Below are 16,309 nucleotides of genomic sequence, written 5' to 3'. Positions count from 1 at the left end.
AAACATACACAGATCAGAATATCACTCAGTACGCGCTTTTATTGAACAGACTGTATTGTAAACAGTAAATCAAAAACATAACATTTGCCATATTTTTGACGCCTCATTCAATTTAAGATCTGGATGTGTGGCCTTAATTTAGTCATTCTGTTTTGTCATAAAATAAGCATTACTGCTCATGCATTCAAGTGGACAGTAATTCTCCCCAAAATGTAGATGATGTCACACACTGTTCTCCTCCCTTTTCAACACCAAACAGGAAATTCTTACCACATGTAGAGTAGTGCATTGTGAATACAAAGTAGGCCTGTAAATGCAAAGTGCCTCTGTTCTTGGCAGGAATTATCCTATTCAGAGCATGCTGTCTGTGTCAGCTTTTGAATAGATGCAGTGGAAATTGAAAGAAGAGAAACCTTGTAAATAAAACTGGTCTCCATCGCATTAGTCCTGCTGCATAAGAATGACTCTATTTAGTCAGCTGCACTAGCTGACGCACCTTTAGTAGTCACATTTTAAACAGCTAATGGAAGAAGATTTAGGAATGTTTGGAACACTCCCTTATTCTGTAAAACGATTGTAATTAGTGCAGGACATATTGAATCTAATCTATAGCAATTGTTATTTCAACATCAGCTATTTTGCATCTATATTTCCAAATAGTCTTTTTAACAATAAAACATGTACACTTGCAAAACTGTTTTTTCTTATTATTCTAAAGAAATGGTTAATGTTGCTAAGTTGCAAAATGGCTATAGAGGGGCTTCTTTATACAAGAGACGTCTGTTCTCTTGTGAAGGAACTGGGTGGGCAAAGGGGTTGCCCTTGTTCCTGCACCATCAGTTGCACCAGGCAAACCCCAACTTTACTGATGGATAAACTGCTTAAGTTTGTCGTCTCAGCGGCACTCTTTCTGTTTGGAATTGTTTCTATTCTACTCCTGACTGTATCTATACGTGAAATGAGAGAGCCACCACAGTACATGGTAAGTATTATTACTTCTGTGTCCTGATTAAAATGTAAAATTATTTATTTTGTGTTCTTTCTCTTGCTCTCTATTTTTCGTCTGGAACTAACTTGCATTTTACACAATGTATCCTGATTAACCGAATGTGTTTTGTGGGTCGGGACTGGGCCCCATTTATATTTCTTTATTAATTCCTCTGGATAAAGTTAATATGCTAATATGCACAATCATCTTTCAAACCACTCCATCTCTTAAGTTAAAAATTGTTTTTGGAATCCTGTACCTGACCTGATTTGATGATTTTATGTGGTGCTCAATACATTTTAAATTACATGATAAAATATTTCAACTGTGAAGAAAATGACTTCAACTCAATCTGTAAATCACATTTTTTATTGGGTAAAACAAAGTATTAAACAAAAATAGATAAAAACACTTGAATAGATCAGGATGAAATGATATTCCTAGGCCTGTGCAGACTCCTCATATATTGATATTCATTAACCATGTTGATATTTTCTGCACATGCCTTCGACGTCCAAATGTTGAACTGCATATTGACGTCCAAATGGGGTCTTGGTTAGACGTCCAAATAGCGGACCTAGTTTGCACGTCGTGTAGACGTGCAGAATTGGTCTTGGACCGACGGATGCAATATAGACATAACCTGCACATCCGTCAGACGTCTAATGTTTAGTGGGAAAGTTAAGTGCACACACTTCGAAGTCCACCGACTTGGAAGGCCACGCCTCCGAAGTGCACGAGACGCTCCGCTTTCAGGATTTCCTAATCGACCTATCGGTAAGCCCCTCCCCTCGAACGCAGACTAGCCAATGGCAGTCGAGTATCAGCTGCACGGGGAGCGGAACTCGGACATGTTTAGGTTTCAGCGCCATAGAGAACCATTGGAAGATCCGAAGCTCGCATCGGTTTTATGGGGTTTATGCTTCAAAAATGGAAAAACGATGTGCCTGGGGTACTTGTAACATTGATTCCAGGTATCCTGAGAGGATGGTCAATATAATTTATTTTATTAAATTTCTTGAATCCAAACAAAACAGAGCAAAATATCCCTAAGTATTCAACCCCAATACAAAAACGTTCATTTTCTGGTTGTCATACACTCATTAAGTTACAATTTTCATCTGCTCAAGCAGAACGTTAATGTTATCTTGTGCTTTAGTAAGGTATCTGGCTAAAACTAGCTAACGTTAATGGGAAGGAAGATTTTGGCAAATGATACAAAGAGGAATTGTGTTGCTTTTGTAGACAAATAAAAAGCCTGAAAGCTGGTCACAGAAACATTGTTTTAAGTACACACTAATATGTTGTGCACAGAATAATGTTTAATTAATCACTCTAATATTCAGTCCTGCCTCAGATATTTAAGAATCCATTTCTAATCATTGGATTACAGACAGCAACATCAAAGCTGAAGGCCACATCCTGAACTACAAGTAAAAGTTAGTATCTGAAATTACATTATAACTAGGTATAGTATATTTAGTCAGCCTTCACAAGGTAAACATAGAGAATGGTCATTTTGTTCCTGTTCGGAACCATGGAACAAATGAAGATGCAGACTCAGGATAGTTTGTTATGTCAGATACTTCTGGGAATTGCATCTCCAGGAGTGTGTCTTCAGGTAACAGGTACATGTTAACCCCTGGGAGCCATGGGTAAATAACTGTGTAACAGGTCACGGAAACACACAATATGTGACCCTGGAGCACAAAACCAGTCTTAAGTCGCTGGGGCATATTTGTAGCAATAGCCAAAAATACACTGTATGGGTCAAAATTATAGATTTTTCTTTTATACCAAAAATCATTAGTATATTAAGTAAAGATCATACTCCATGAAGATATTTTGTAAATTTACTACTGTAAATATATGAAAACTTTGTTTTTGATTAGTAATATGCATTGCTAAGAATTCATTTGGACAGCTTTAAAGGTGATTTTCTCAATATTTTGATTTTTTTGCACCCTCAGATTTTCAAATAGTTGTATCTCAGCCAAATATTGTCCTATCCTAACAAACCATACATCAATGGAAAGCTTATTTATTCATATATTTATTATGTATAAATCTCAATTTCGGGAAATTGACACTAAAGACTGGTTTTGTGGTCCAGGGTCACATATGTACAAAATCTTAGAAGAAATTGTACTTGAAATATGATGGTTATCTCAAAATATGCGATTACAGTGGCTTCTGCTAATAAATCACTGTTAAAACATGTTGTTCTCATTGTATTATGAAAATTTTAGAATTTTACCAAAACTTTGGGTTCGGTTTGAGATAAAAACAGAGGATAATACATTCTAATCACATAGATTTGAATATAAATTTTTACACTTTTTTTTTTGCCTCTCTCTCTCTCATTTCAGTATGGGGTTGTGCTGGATGCTGGCTCCTCACACACTGCCTTGTACATCTACAGATGGCCGGCGGACAAATTAAATGGCACAGGCGTGGTCACCCAGCACAGCGAGTGTCATGTCGAAGGTCAAATGACTTGCTGAAATATTTAACATTTTCAGGTAGATTAATGGTAGAGATATACATAAACATCTAAAGCATAAATAAATAAGCATCAATATGCATGTTCTGCTATAAGATATTTCAGTCTAGTTTAATAAATATAGAAATGGATGTAATTATTGTGTCTTGGGTTTCTTTGGTGTAGGAGGGGGAATCTCTAGTTATGCTGGGCAGCGGGGTGCAGCGGCCCACAGCCTTGAGGCGTGCTTGAAGCAGGCCATGCGGGACATTCCCCCAGAAAGACATCACCGCACCCCTGTGTATCTAGGAGCTACTGCTGGCATGAGACTTCTGAAGTGAGTGTGTTTTTTCCACCTACGTATGTTGCTACATGTAGTATTGAATCGTTTTATGCATACAAAGGCCGCATATAAAAGAACACATCCTATCTTAAAACACTTTCTGGCTGTCTCATTTTCTGGTTAATCTTTTTGAAGTAGTATAATTTTTCAGGCAGTGTAATGGTAAAGGTATTTCTCATATAGATAAACACAAACACAGAAACAACAATATGCAAAGATATTTGCAAAGATGCAAAGCTTTAATAGGATTTGAAGGGTCAAGCCTGATTTTTCTGCAATATATTTTCTGGCATATAACACTTTTTCACCCTGCATATGTGTTTAAGATTCAGGTTTTCTCTGTTAAAATAGTAAAATATTTAGTAAAGGAGTATATTTAAAAAAAAAAAAAAATTAAAAATACAAAATTAAAATGTTAAAATTACTGAAACAAAATAAAAATGTAAATAAATAAATAAACCTAAGGAGAACTGATCTTTACAAAAATTGAATTACATTGGGACCAGTTTATTAAATTAGAAAAGAGAAATTAGTTCTGAGAAAAGTTTTTTACAGGTGCTTTTTGGTTTTATGTAATCTTAATGCAAATTCATACATTTAATTGTCCGTTTTGGCTCTGAATATTTTATATGTAGTAAAAACAATTCTGCCAGGAGGACATTGGCTGATTGCTTTTTTCATTAACCTCCAAATACCTTACATTTTTTTTTCCATCTTTTTATTTTTCAGAATGACCAATCCTGACAAAGCATCTCAGATTCTTCAAGAAGTCAAACAAAAAATCAGATCCTTTCCTTTTAACTTTCGAGGAGCGGTAATTTTGAGTGGTCAAGAAGAGGGGGTTTACGGTTGGGTCACTGTCAACTACCTCCTTGAAAACTTCATAAAGGTGCTTTCTTGTTAGAGTATGTCTGTCTCTTCTTGTCAGTGAAACTGTCCATGAATTAATTATCCTTAAACCTTGTTGCTTATTATCATCACAGACATCTAAACATTAAGCCAGTGTTTTGATTTATGGCACAGTATTTTTACTGGTTTCTCAACTGCTTGGGCCATCTAGTGGCCATTTTCTGTCTTTGTTTGCTCATTTCCGCACTATACAGTATGGCTATGTGGGCCGATGGCTTAACTCTGGCAGAAAAACAGTCGGAGCGCTGGATTTAGGTGGGGCGTCCACACAGATCTCCTTTGAGACCCCAGAGACAGTTGAGAATGAGTTGAACAGCATGACCTTGCGTCTCTACGGGCAAGAATATTCCCTCTACACGCATAGTTACCTGTGTTATGGTAGAGAAGAGGCTCTGCGCCAGATGCTGGCCTACCTGGTTGAAGTATGACATTATGTATCACAAATCAATAATACCTCATTGTATATATGTAGACACTATTTTTGTGTTGGTGACTTCTCAGTGAATTGTTTTTGTCCTGTCACAGTTTACATTCATCTAGTATGTTTTCATTTCAGTCGCAGGGTAATACTAGCAAAGTGTACCATCCCTGCTACCCATCTGACTTCACCGATGTCTTCAAGCTGGAGCAAGTGTTTGACTCGCCTTGTACAGCGTCTAAGAGACCCGAACCTTACAACCCTCATTCCTGGATCAGTGTGGAAGGCACCGGGGACTACCAAAGCTGCCTAGGCAACACTTCTAATATATTTTCCTTCCAGTTCTGCCCCTTTTCTCAGTGTTCCTTTAATGGAGTTTTCCAGCCCAACATCAGCGGGGGCTTCATGGTGAGAGGCCAAAAAACGTACAAAGTGGAACATACGAGTTTAATAGAATAAGATCTTATGTATTTGTCTTTCTTTTAGGCCTTCTCTGCCTATTTCTTCACTCACAGTTTTCTCCAGCAAAGTACAGGGATAAACATCAGAACCTCTGCTCAGCTAGAGGAGGCTACCCAAGCTGTGTGCAATATGACCATAGAAGAGGTAGAATTTGTGAATGTGTTTTTTTTTTTTTTTAATAAAATACTAATGCACGTTTTAGCTGCCTCAGAATACATCAAAGCCAATACAACAAAAGCTATCAGGATGTATGAAACATTATGCACTTTACAATTTAAATATTTGAATTTTCACCCATCGGAGTAATACGTTTTTTAGATTTTATTTTTTTAATTTGTTTAATTGTCATGAAAATAATGACACTGATCTAAAATCTTAATTGGTCTATAACTGGAAAGAAAATATTTGATATTTATAGTCAAATATTAATATTTTAATTACTTTTATACATTTTTAGGACCAATTGATATTTCACCCTGAAATCAATTTTAATAAAAAATTAAACACACACAATATTTAGCATTTTTAATAATATTGATTTCAAATATTAACTGGATATTTTCCAGCCAGGTTTTATGAATAATGTGAAGAAATGTCTTTGTGTTTATCATTAAAATACACTGTATAAACATGCTGCATTGCATCTCTGAAGTCCTGTAAATCTTAAAAATTCATATCCATATCTTCTGTTTATTATAGATGACCAAGAAAGCTCCTGACTTGAAAAAATACCTGAAGGATTACTGTGCAGTTGCAGTGTATATACAAGTGCTGATGCTTAGGGGTTATAACTTTGATGAGCATTCTTTCCAAAATGTTGCTTTTCAGAAAAAGGTGAGTTTATCAAAATTATACTCATATGCTTGTACATCACAGAACCACCTTAACCTTAACAACAAATAATTTTACAGTTTGCTTCTGAATAAAATGCAAATTGTGTGCATGTGAACTAAGTACACAAAAATGCAAAACCACACATTCGTCTCTACTATGTCACAGGCAGCTGAGGCGTCTGTGGGCTGGGCTCTGGGTTATATTCTCAGTGTGAGCAGTCTTCTTCCAGAGGAACCTGCGGGCATCAGGAAGGGCTTGTGTCCTGCAGCATGGATCGGCTTGTTGATTCTCCTAACCGTCCTCCTCACTGCCACCTTCTGTTACATGGCTCTCCTAGTGATTCGGAGGAAAAGGAGTAATGAAGGCGTCTCATAGCTCACTGCTATGTGTTTGGACAGACTCCACAAAAATTAAATGTTTACATGAATAATGCATTCATACTGTACTGTCTGTGCTAATATTGCATCAAATTTAACAGAAAGTTTGTTTGTTTTGCCAATGACAAATTTTACCGAAAGACATCAAAACTAGTTAGGAAATTAAATTGAGGCACAAAATGAATAACACTAAATAAATGGTATACTATCTGATTCCAGCACTGTTCTATTGTACAATCTCAGCAATGTTACTGTGTTAACAGATTACAGCAAATTTCTTTGTTTATCTTGTGTGATACACTAATCAACTTTATTAAAGGAAATATATGTCTTTTTGATGAGGACTTTCGATGATTTCTGATCAGTGATCCAGAACTCTAGTTTTTCTTTGGCCAGTTCACATATGTCTTCAGTTAATGTACAATAAGAAATTCACAGCATTTCAAATATTTCTCAGACTGAAGGAATAAAACTGTAAAGTTAATAATTTACCAAGCTGAATTCATTTCTGATGCAAGTCACTGAAGAAAGTAGGCTATATACAAAACCAAACTACAGTATGTTAAAAAATAGATAGACATATTTTATTTTTTACCGTAGATTTTTACCATAGATTCTAAAGTTAGCTTACTGTTAAACCGGCAAAATGACAGAAATTTTAAAGTATTAACAACTTTTTAAAAACTTTTACCATTGTATTTATAATTGCGGGCTTCATAATATTATGGTAAACCATGATATATTTGCTTCCTACAATATAACACAAAGATTTATTTTTAGGTTTTTTAATTTACTAACACAATAACATAGAAACACCAGATGATGGCAGTAAGCATCTGCGTAATTCAGTGGCTGGCACGTAAAGAAACGTGATCCTACTGCGCATGCGCATATCACCTCCCTTCATATTTTAGCCATTGCCATGTAGAGCTCTTTGGCATTTTAGCTTAATCTGCTACAGCTTTGATTTATTTCCAGGTTTAAAAAAATGTCCGAGCTTGAAGCTAGTGTATCGTGTTCTCCGCAGTGTGCGGAAACAGACAAAATCAAAAATACAGACGATATCAATCCAGAAACAGTACAAAACACTAACACCAATATTTCTCAGGTTGAAGAAGGTGAGTCTATCAGTTGAAACCCTTCAAAAACTTCAAAAATGCAGTCATGTGAAGTTTATTTGCATCGAATGCTTGTGTTTGAGTTGTTTGAGATGGATTCATGGGTGATAATAAAGCTTAGCAAGTCAACAAGCTAGGCTAGGCTAAATATTAGTACCCAATATTCATCTTAAACAACCACCACAAAAATCCCTTTTTAAAACAATCTGATGTGTTTTTAAGTCGATTGTCATCGTTCATCGGCTGAAAATACACGTTAAGACACAAAACGTGGAGTTAATGAATCATACCATCGTGTAAATAGACCAATTCGCCGATTAAGCAACAATCTAGCAAGGTAGCGAATGCCTTTTCCTCATAATAATCCTCCATTGCCATTGTTATAGAAAGTAACAGCTCGCTCGAGACATTTCAAAACGTTTTAGTGCGTTTTAAGTTGTTTGTTTTTATTTCTGACTAATCCGTGTCATTTTATATTTTTTAAAACCTAGTGTCAAATTTATAAGAATTGATGTTTATGTTCTTTTAGACAGTAGTACAAATAAATACATATTAATAAATGCTAATATAGTTATGTGTTTACGTAATTTTAGTATCCACAGACTTGTAACATATTGGTAACTAGATTATTTGAGCTGATAGTACAATGACACATTCAGGAACAAACAGCCTTACCGAATTTAAACTTATGCAAATAATAGAATTCAGGTATATTTGGTACGTTTTACAATAATGAGCTCTCTCATTTAGATATATGTACATTGCTGCGTGGCATTCATTAAAATAATATACAAATTGGCTATTTAGGTGTGCACAGCATCAAGACCATGTCATTTATTGGGCTAATATTATTAGTTATTTAAAAAAATTAAATGAATTGGAATAATTTAGATTTTACATTATGATGTACCGATGCCTAGATTCAGTTGTAACATTTAAAACTATTGTTCTTTTATTGGATTTGTGTTTTTATAACAGATTTCTAATATGGGTCAATTATTAGTTATCAGGCATAACATGAAATAGTTGTCAATGTGTTCTTAATTCTGTTAAAATAGCTTTTTTGCACCACAACAACCTAAAACATTATTACTTGTACGCTTTGCTTGCACACATTGGGCATCATTCATGAAATTTAAGCAGAATGAATTTCTCTTTAAAACCATTTGTGTATAAATTGTCACATTTAGTTCAGTCCAACGATTTTTGTTAGAATTAATTCATGAACAAATTTTAGCTTTTTTCATTAAATGGCAATTTGGCTGCTGATATTTTTAAGAGCTACGGTACAGTACTGTCTGTTTCTTGTTGACTAGTTTTACCAAAAGCCTCACAGTGTATCTACAACCTATTTCTAATCATAAATTTCATGCTGTGTGAAAATCAGATTTGTAAAAAAAATAATGAGCCATGTGAGATCATGTCTATACTAACCACATCAGCTATATTACACAAAATTATGTTAAGATTATTTCAAACAGTAAACATTATTTTACATTATTTTTAATGTTTGATTTTTCTGCAGGGTCTCAGAGCGATAGTGGTCTTCTCAAAGGCTTGTTGACAGATAACTTCTGTCACGTCTGTGAAGCAACCCTGCTTTACGAGTCCCAGAGAGTTTCTCATTATGAGGTTTGTGAGGTTGTTTTTCATGCAACTGTATCAAGTTTTTTCAGGCAACCTCAAAAGGCTGCAGTCATATTTCTAACATTGGTTTCAATGTTGCCAGGGGAAAAAGCATGCACAAAGAGTCAGGATGTACTTGCAGAACAAGAACACTAAAATAAATAAGCCGAGCCAAGATTGTGGAGGCCTTTTGGTATGTAACAGATCATACAGAATATGCATAAATTGCTTTTAAGTGTGTGTTAATATATAATAATTCAGATTTTTTACAGAGAGGTCTGTCTGCAGAGAAGTTCTGCGAGCTGTGCAACATGGTATTCAGCTCTCCAACTGTGGCCAAGTCACACTATGAAGGCAAAGTTCATGCAAAGAACATGAGAAAAACTAATCCTCTGCCTCCTGGAGGTGAGTAAAATCAAACTGGGGACTGTTAGGGTTGACTCTTCACCATTGTGGGCTAAATCTGTCATAACACTATTATGTTATATTCAACTTTCAGCGCCCGTCCTAGAATCCACAATTCCTGATGTCCTCCCATCAGAGGCTGCTGTGCAGAATCAGATCAGTCTGGAGCAGAAGGACACTTCTGACTTGGGCGATCAAGAGGTTGATCTCAGTGACCCCAACAAGTACTGTACACTGTGCAGCGCTTCCTTTAACAACCCTCTGGTCGCCCAGCAGCACTACAGCGGCCGAAAACATCAGCGGAACCAGGCCCGGCAAGAGATGCTGGATCAGATGGGCGAACAGTCAGATCATGGTATGCGTTAAAATATATCTACATTGACCAATTTAAAAATGTTAAAATTAATGACAAATTTTATTCAATAATGCCTATATTGATTTTATTAATTAATGATATTAAAAATCATTTGTGGTTTTTACATATTCATGTTTGAGTATATTTTACATTTGATATTTTTTGTTGTTGTTATACCCTCTTTCTCTTACTATTTTGTTTTTCTCTCACGCACACATACAGCGAGCTCCCTGACTTGCCCGATTTGCTGCCTGACACTCAGCTCATTAGAGATGTACCAGGCACACATGCAGGGAAACAAACACTTTGTCAAGTGAGTGACGTTGCTCTCAGTCGTTATTTTATCTGATGCCTTTTTTGTTACAGCTACTAGAATTTGGATCTTACTTAGATCTAACTTACTAATCAATGGATCTTTACAGAGATTGGTCACAAATCTTTTTTTAAATGTGGTTTACTTTGTGATGCTTGAAAATTCCTGATGAGGGTCATGCGACCGAAACGTCGTTAATAAATATTTTGATACCTTTTGCATAGATAGTGTGCAGGATTTGTTTTTCGCTTTTAGAATGAAAATTTAAAAATGAAATCTTTTTTACATTCTAAATGTGTGTTCATGGACAAAACCCCACCATAAATTCACCTTTTTATTTTTTTTTAATTTAATATAAAATATATTACAATTATTAAAATATTTGTTTATTCTGTGCAAATATGTAAGATTAGAGAAATTTTTGTTTGTACATACTGCAGTTATTTCTGCATTTTACATGTTTGTGTACACTGTAAAAAATAATTTTTAAAGTTGTAAATAAAAAGAATAGTTTTTACAAGTAAATACCATTTTAGTCTTTAGTTTTTTTAATTTCAGTGTGTTACTTGCCATTTTTTTCAATAATAAGTGCAATAATAAGTGAGATGTCATTAATCTTTGCCCTTAGAGAGAAGAAAGTTATGGAACTGTGCAAATCTCAGAAGAAAGTGTACGACTCCTTCCAGGATGAGCTGGCTGACTACATCCAGGTGCAGAAGGCCCGGGGACTGGATCCCAAAGCAGGGCTGGGCACCATAGGACAAGCAAGCAAGGGTCTGGATGAGAGTGTGAAAGAAGGTCCACAGAAAGCTGAAGAGATGCCTCATCCTGTCCAGTTGGTGCCACGTTTTCCGCCTCCTGGTTTCCCTCAACCTCAGTGGCACCCACAATTCCAGTCTCAGGTCAATCAGTTTGGCTTTGGCATGAGAGGCCCTGTCCCACACTATCGGCCGGGATTTATGCCCCATGCCCGTCCTCCTTTCCCACCAGGTCACCTGTATAAAAGAGGGAGGAGCCCTGAGTCATGTAGCTCCTCCCCTTTCTCAGACTCCTCCTCCTACACTAGCAGCAGTAGTGACAGCAGCAGCAGTTACGACAGCAGAGAGAGGAGGAAACAGAAGAGGAAGATGAAAAAGCGAGGGAAGAGCAGAAGAGACCAGGAGGAAGGGTCTGATACGGAACGAGGAGAAAGGAAAAAGAGCCGGAAGGGAGACAGGAGGGGAAGTGTAGAAGGAGAAGATGATAGAAAGAAATGGAAGGAGAAAAGAAAAAGAGAGAGGAGCTCTAGTGAAGACGAGGATAGCAGAAGTAAAAGAAGAGCAAGCAAGAAAAGTAGGAGGCATGGGGATGGACAGCATGCAAAGAGCCGAAAAGAAGAGGAACTCTTAGAGAAACAAGAGGTTGAAGTGCACGAGGAACCACAGGGAAAAATGGAGGAACATGTAGAGGTCAGGACAGAAACAAAAGATGGCAAACACAAACACAAAAAAGAGAAGAAAAAAGGAAAAGAGAAGATGAATCAAGAAGACAACAGGACAGAGGAGGAAAGGCTCTGGGATGAGACGATTCTTGGTGTTTTTTAGACTGTAGTTTTTTCGATGATGGTCTGTCAGTATTGTTCTAATAAAACTGCATGGGACCCCAGAAAAGCATTTTGCTGAAATCTTCTGGGCCCTTTTCACTATTTATGCTTTCTGAAGAACTGTAAAGGCATTTCTTTTATACAGAAAATCATCTGCTCTCAATTCCTTTTTAAGGAATCAACAGTGAAAATGTTGTCATGATTTACTCACCCTTATTTCATTTCAAACCCATATGACTTCTATGGAACACAAAATAGATGTTAAGAATGTTCATGCTGCTTTTTTCCAATGCAATTAATGTGTACAGAAGCTCCAAAAATGACAAAAAAAAAAGTAGAAGTCAATATGACTGGTGCACTATATTTCAAGTTTTTTGGTTACAGATCAAAACTGATTGAAAATATTGGTTAAAAATATTGCTGGCTGCAATTCCACATATTCAACCTTGCTGCTGTGTTGTGAGCAGAAACGTGACTTACAAGAAACTACAGCGTTTGTTAAAAACTGGCTTCAAAAGACTTATGCTGCACAAGTTTTATGAATTAACTGTTATATTTAAGGTGCTTTTGTCACTTTTAGAGCTCAACATCATTCATTCACTTTCACAGTCTGGAAAAGAGCAACATGAACATTATGCTAAACCTCTCCTTTTGTGTTCCACAGAAGAAAGGAAAGCATACAGGTTTGGAATGACATGAGGGTGAGCAAATGATGAAAATGTTCATTCCTTGAAATGCTCAGGACTACAGACTTTAGGATGTCTCTAGAGCTGCACTTCTCTCTTGGAGAAATCACTTGCTTTATACTTTTTGATGTGTGATGCAAAAACACTACGTGAGCCATCCACCATGTCCATGTGGATGTGTCCTTCAACTTGCTTCATGCTTTGATCAAATAAACCCCTCCCACTGTTTATATCAGCATAGATTTAGTATTTATTGTTGAACTTTTTCTAAAAATCTCTTATACATGAACTTTTATTTCTGACTTAATTGAAGCATTTCCAGTCTTAGTCTCAAGGGGGCGTTGATTGCAAACGTACACACTACACTGTGGATCTGCTAGAAACGTCTTTCAGGCTTAATCTCTCTGTGTTCAAGAAAGACATGAAAACAGGAATGAACAGTGAAAAGAAAATGAAGAGTTGTCAGAATATAGAATATTGCATATTGTAAACATTTGCCTGAATCAGAAGAGCTCGGTCTGCAATCCTTGTTTTTGTTGCATTTCTGTGTTTGTGTGAAACAGTAATGTGATGCCAGGCTCATTTGATGCAGCATATGCTGGAATATTTTTGTTTGCAGGTCTAACAGGTGCAAGAGTTGAATGAGGACACGACTGCTACTCTTTTGACCTCTTTCTTGCATAGAGCTGCATTTCCTTTTTTGTGAGTTATCACAATCATGCAATCATCCGTTTATTTAATGACTGTGCTGCTAAGCAGATTTCCAATGTCTCCATTAAAGAATCCTTAACTAACTTTTGGATCACTTTCTGAGCGCTCAGGGAGCATGCAGATCGTGGGAGAAGGTGGATGTGTTTCAAAGGAAATCATACTTGAAAATGCATGAATTACGTGTCCTTTTTCACATTCGCATGTAAAATGGGATGGTTCAGTCAAAAATTAGCATTTTGTAATTTACTAGCTCTAATGCCGTACCAAACTCATGAAAATGGGGATGTGGGCTGGTTAGCACAAAAATGACGAAAAAAACATCTTAAAAGTTTTGCACTGTATTCCAAGCCTTATGTATTTTTGTGTCATAAACACAGTCACAGTCTCCACACTCATTTAAATATGGTGCCTTTAGATGCATAGGTTTAGAACATGAGGTTTGAAATCGATGTTATCCATTTATCCATCTTCCGATTTCCAGTCTCAAGCCAATTTGAAAATGTGGATGCACAATTGGAATTATAATTGACTATAATAATTTTATGATACTTATATTTATGACAATTTTATGGTGACTTTTTGTCATTTTAAAGACATGCCGGATCCCCATTCCCTTTCTCTATATAAAATAGAGTAGCCTAGTACATTCTTCAACATTTCTACTTTTGTGTCCAACAGGAAAAATAAGTTATGCACTACCAGTCAAAAGGTTAATTAACTTTTTTTCAAATGTTTTTGAAAGAGGTCTTTAATGCTCATCAAGACTGCATTAAGTTGATCAAAATACAGTAAAACTGCAATATTGTGAAATATTATTGCCATTTAAAAGAGCGGTTCCTTAAAATGTATTCTTTTTTTATTTTTTTATTTCTGTGATGGCAAAGCTGAATTTTTAGCAGCCATTACTTCAGTCTTCAGTCATGATCCTGCAGAAATCATTCTAATATACTTATTTGCTTAATTTAAAAAAATCTAAGTAATATAGTATACATGGAACAACATGATGGTGGGTAACAATTTTTTGGCGTGAACTATTCCTTTAATTTGCATGCATGATGAATTGTAATGTGTGTAGTTCTACTAAACATGTTTTGATCTTCAAATGCACTTGTATTAAATTGTGGATCTAACACCTGTAGCTTCTCACACAGCTTTTGTACTTCAGAACTGTATGAACTTTTTTCCAAGTCTTTGTAACCGCAGAGTTGAAAGCCCTCCGTAGACACAAACTCGTCGACAGTCGCGCTAAAGCATTCTCTCGAGCCCCCTGAGATCTCCTGTTTTCAAAGAATCGTGTGGTTCGGCTCCCTGTGTCTTTGTCGTACCCTCGACCTCCAAGACGTGTGCGTCTCCCACATCCTCCCCTCTTCACGACCCCTCCACGGGCCCATGAGCCCCTCTAGCCCTCCTCAAGAGACGAGGGCCAATGAATGAGACCTTTTAACACCTCGGCTCGAAAACTCCCACACAAGCCCCTCTGAGCTTCAGGCTCCAGAGTCCCACACACTCAAAAACTTAATTAGTGCAGTTTATCTAGAACGTGGAGTGGAAAACAAGCACGTTTATTTGTTTAGATTGCCTAAGCGAGTTGAGAAATGTTGGGCTTCTGAATAAAAACCAACAATTTGACTTTGCGGGCCTGCAGTTTTGTTCTTCAGGGTTGTTCGGTGTTACTGTTGTAATGCTAGGGTGGAATTTTCAGTGCATATTAATGAACAAACCTTAATTTATTTATTAATTATTATGAACTAATTGTATCTGTAACTAAATATGATCTGCTCTATCGATATGTGATTGCAGTAAGCGGTTTTACATTGTGTGGAAAAAAAAGTTTTCCAACATGCATTTTTTATGGTTTATTGGGTTAAGCTTTAAGCGCTTTAGTTTTTCTTTAATTTGACCTAATTATTAATTCAGCCAGTATTGAGCAGATACAATTGTGTCCATATAATACCAAACAAGTTTTTATATATATTTGTAAAATATTAAAAAAATAATAACTTTTATATAATTTTATGTATCTTTTATGTATCTAATTTTTAATCTTTTAATGCATTTTCAATTTTCTTCATCAGTAATTAAATCCAAAGTGGTTGTAACTTGTTTCGGCTGTACTTTGATGTAAATATTTTAATCAGCATTTAAACTTAAGACATTTAAAAGAAGATATCTGGGAGAGCCTTATGGCACACATATTGAGGGCATAACGTGACATTTTGTTTTCCACAGTGCAATATTGTTGATTATATGCCACTGTCAGTGCTTTTTCAGTATTAATGTGGGTATTGGTTAATTAAGTGATTTTATAGACATTAATTTATCAGCATTGGCAGTGTGTTTAGTTGAATATGTGATTAATTTCAGCCTTACCTGATAATTATCACAAGTGTTTTTATATTACATGTTTGTGTTTGATTTGATACAGTGCCAGCTGTTGTGTTATGTGGACAGATGCAGGTGTTTCTCAGGTCACACACCTGCATTTGGGTTAAAGATCATTTTAAGAAAGACGTTTGGGGTTCAGCAAACCTGTGCGTTTTGTTTCAGATTAAAAAGAAGAACAAAGTCTTTACGAGAACTACACAAATAATTCAAATGACCAGTGGGTTTTCCTAAAAATGTGACGTTTTAGCTATTGAAATTGATTTTCAGTTTGTGTAGATCTCTTTTGTGAGTTCACATATGCTTGCATTTTTAACT

The 16,309-nt window shown here is 36.1% G+C and overlaps 2 protein-coding genes across 4 annotated transcripts; both read left to right on the top strand.

Annotated features, from left to right (window-relative positions):
• The first annotated feature begins 730 nt into the window (after positions 1–730).
• Positions 731–7,195, top strand: entpd2b (ectonucleoside triphosphate diphosphohydrolase 2b). 3 transcript variants are annotated; one of them, XM_058757911.1, is made up of 9 exons: positions 731–982; positions 3,358–3,475; positions 3,657–3,807; positions 4,543–4,702; positions 4,917–5,144; positions 5,279–5,548; positions 5,627–5,746; positions 6,302–6,436; positions 6,602–7,195. In XM_058757911.1, exons 1-9 carry the CDS (start codon positions 746–748, stop codon positions 6,809–6,811), a joined length of 1,629 nt encoding a protein of 542 aa, XP_058613894.1. In that variant the 5' UTR covers positions 731–745; the 3' UTR covers positions 6,812–7,195. The 3 variants fall into 3 exon arrangements, with proteins under 3 accessions (XP_058613894.1, XP_058613896.1, XP_058613895.1); XM_058757913.1 differs by having other exon boundaries at positions 843–982; positions 3,358–3,510; positions 6,602–7,190; XM_058757912.1 differs by lacking the exon at positions 731–982 and adding an exon at positions 2,496–2,609 and having other exon boundaries at positions 3,358–3,510; positions 6,602–7,194.
• A 485-nt stretch (positions 7,196–7,680) lies between these two features.
• On the top strand, positions 7,681–15,432 carry zmat1 (zinc finger matrin-type 1). The gene is made up of 7 exons (XM_058759365.1): positions 7,681–7,931; positions 9,457–9,563; positions 9,661–9,750; positions 9,830–9,962; positions 10,057–10,317; positions 10,540–10,630; positions 11,259–15,432. Exons 1-7 carry the CDS (start codon positions 7,802–7,804, stop codon positions 12,211–12,213), a joined length of 1,767 nt encoding a protein of 588 aa, XP_058615348.1. The 5' UTR covers positions 7,681–7,801; the 3' UTR covers positions 12,214–15,432.
• Positions 15,433–16,309: the final 877 nt, after the last annotated feature.

The sequence above is a fragment of the Onychostoma macrolepis genome, chromosome 21 (genome assembly GCF_012432095.1).
Source record: "Onychostoma macrolepis isolate SWU-2019 chromosome 21, ASM1243209v1, whole genome shotgun sequence".
Lineage (NCBI taxonomy): Eukaryota > Metazoa > Chordata > Actinopteri > Cypriniformes > Cyprinidae > Onychostoma > Onychostoma macrolepis.
Note: the sequence above shows the minus strand (reverse complement) of the source record. Positions and strands in the feature narration are given on the sequence as shown.

What these genes read in the sequence shown, in the direction of transcription:
- entpd2b (XM_058757911.1), top strand. Translation starts at nt 746, where the DNA reads ATGGCTATAGAGGGGCTTCTTTATACAAGAGACGTCTGTTCTCTTGTG. An exon ending in TCCTTGAAAACTTCATAAAG is followed by an intron (nt 4,703 to 4,916) that starts GTGCTTTCTTGT and finishes CGCACTATACAG; the next exon opens with TATGGCTATGTGGGCCGATG. An exon ending in GCAATATGACCATAGAAGAG is followed by an intron (nt 5,747 to 6,301) that starts GTAGAATTTGTG and finishes TGTTTATTATAG; the next exon opens with ATGACCAAGAAAGCTCCTGA.
- zmat1 (XM_058759365.1), top strand. Translation starts at nt 7,802, where the DNA reads ATGTCCGAGCTTGAAGCTAGTGTATCGTGTTCTCCGCAGTGTGCGGAA. An exon ending in TATTTCTCAGGTTGAAGAAG is followed by an intron (nt 7,932 to 9,456) that starts GTGAGTCTATCA and finishes ATTTTTCTGCAG; the next exon opens with GGTCTCAGAGCGATAGTGGT. An exon ending in AAGATTGTGGAGGCCTTTTG is followed by an intron (nt 9,751 to 9,829) that starts GTATGTAACAGA and finishes GATTTTTTACAG; the next exon opens with AGAGGTCTGTCTGCAGAGAA.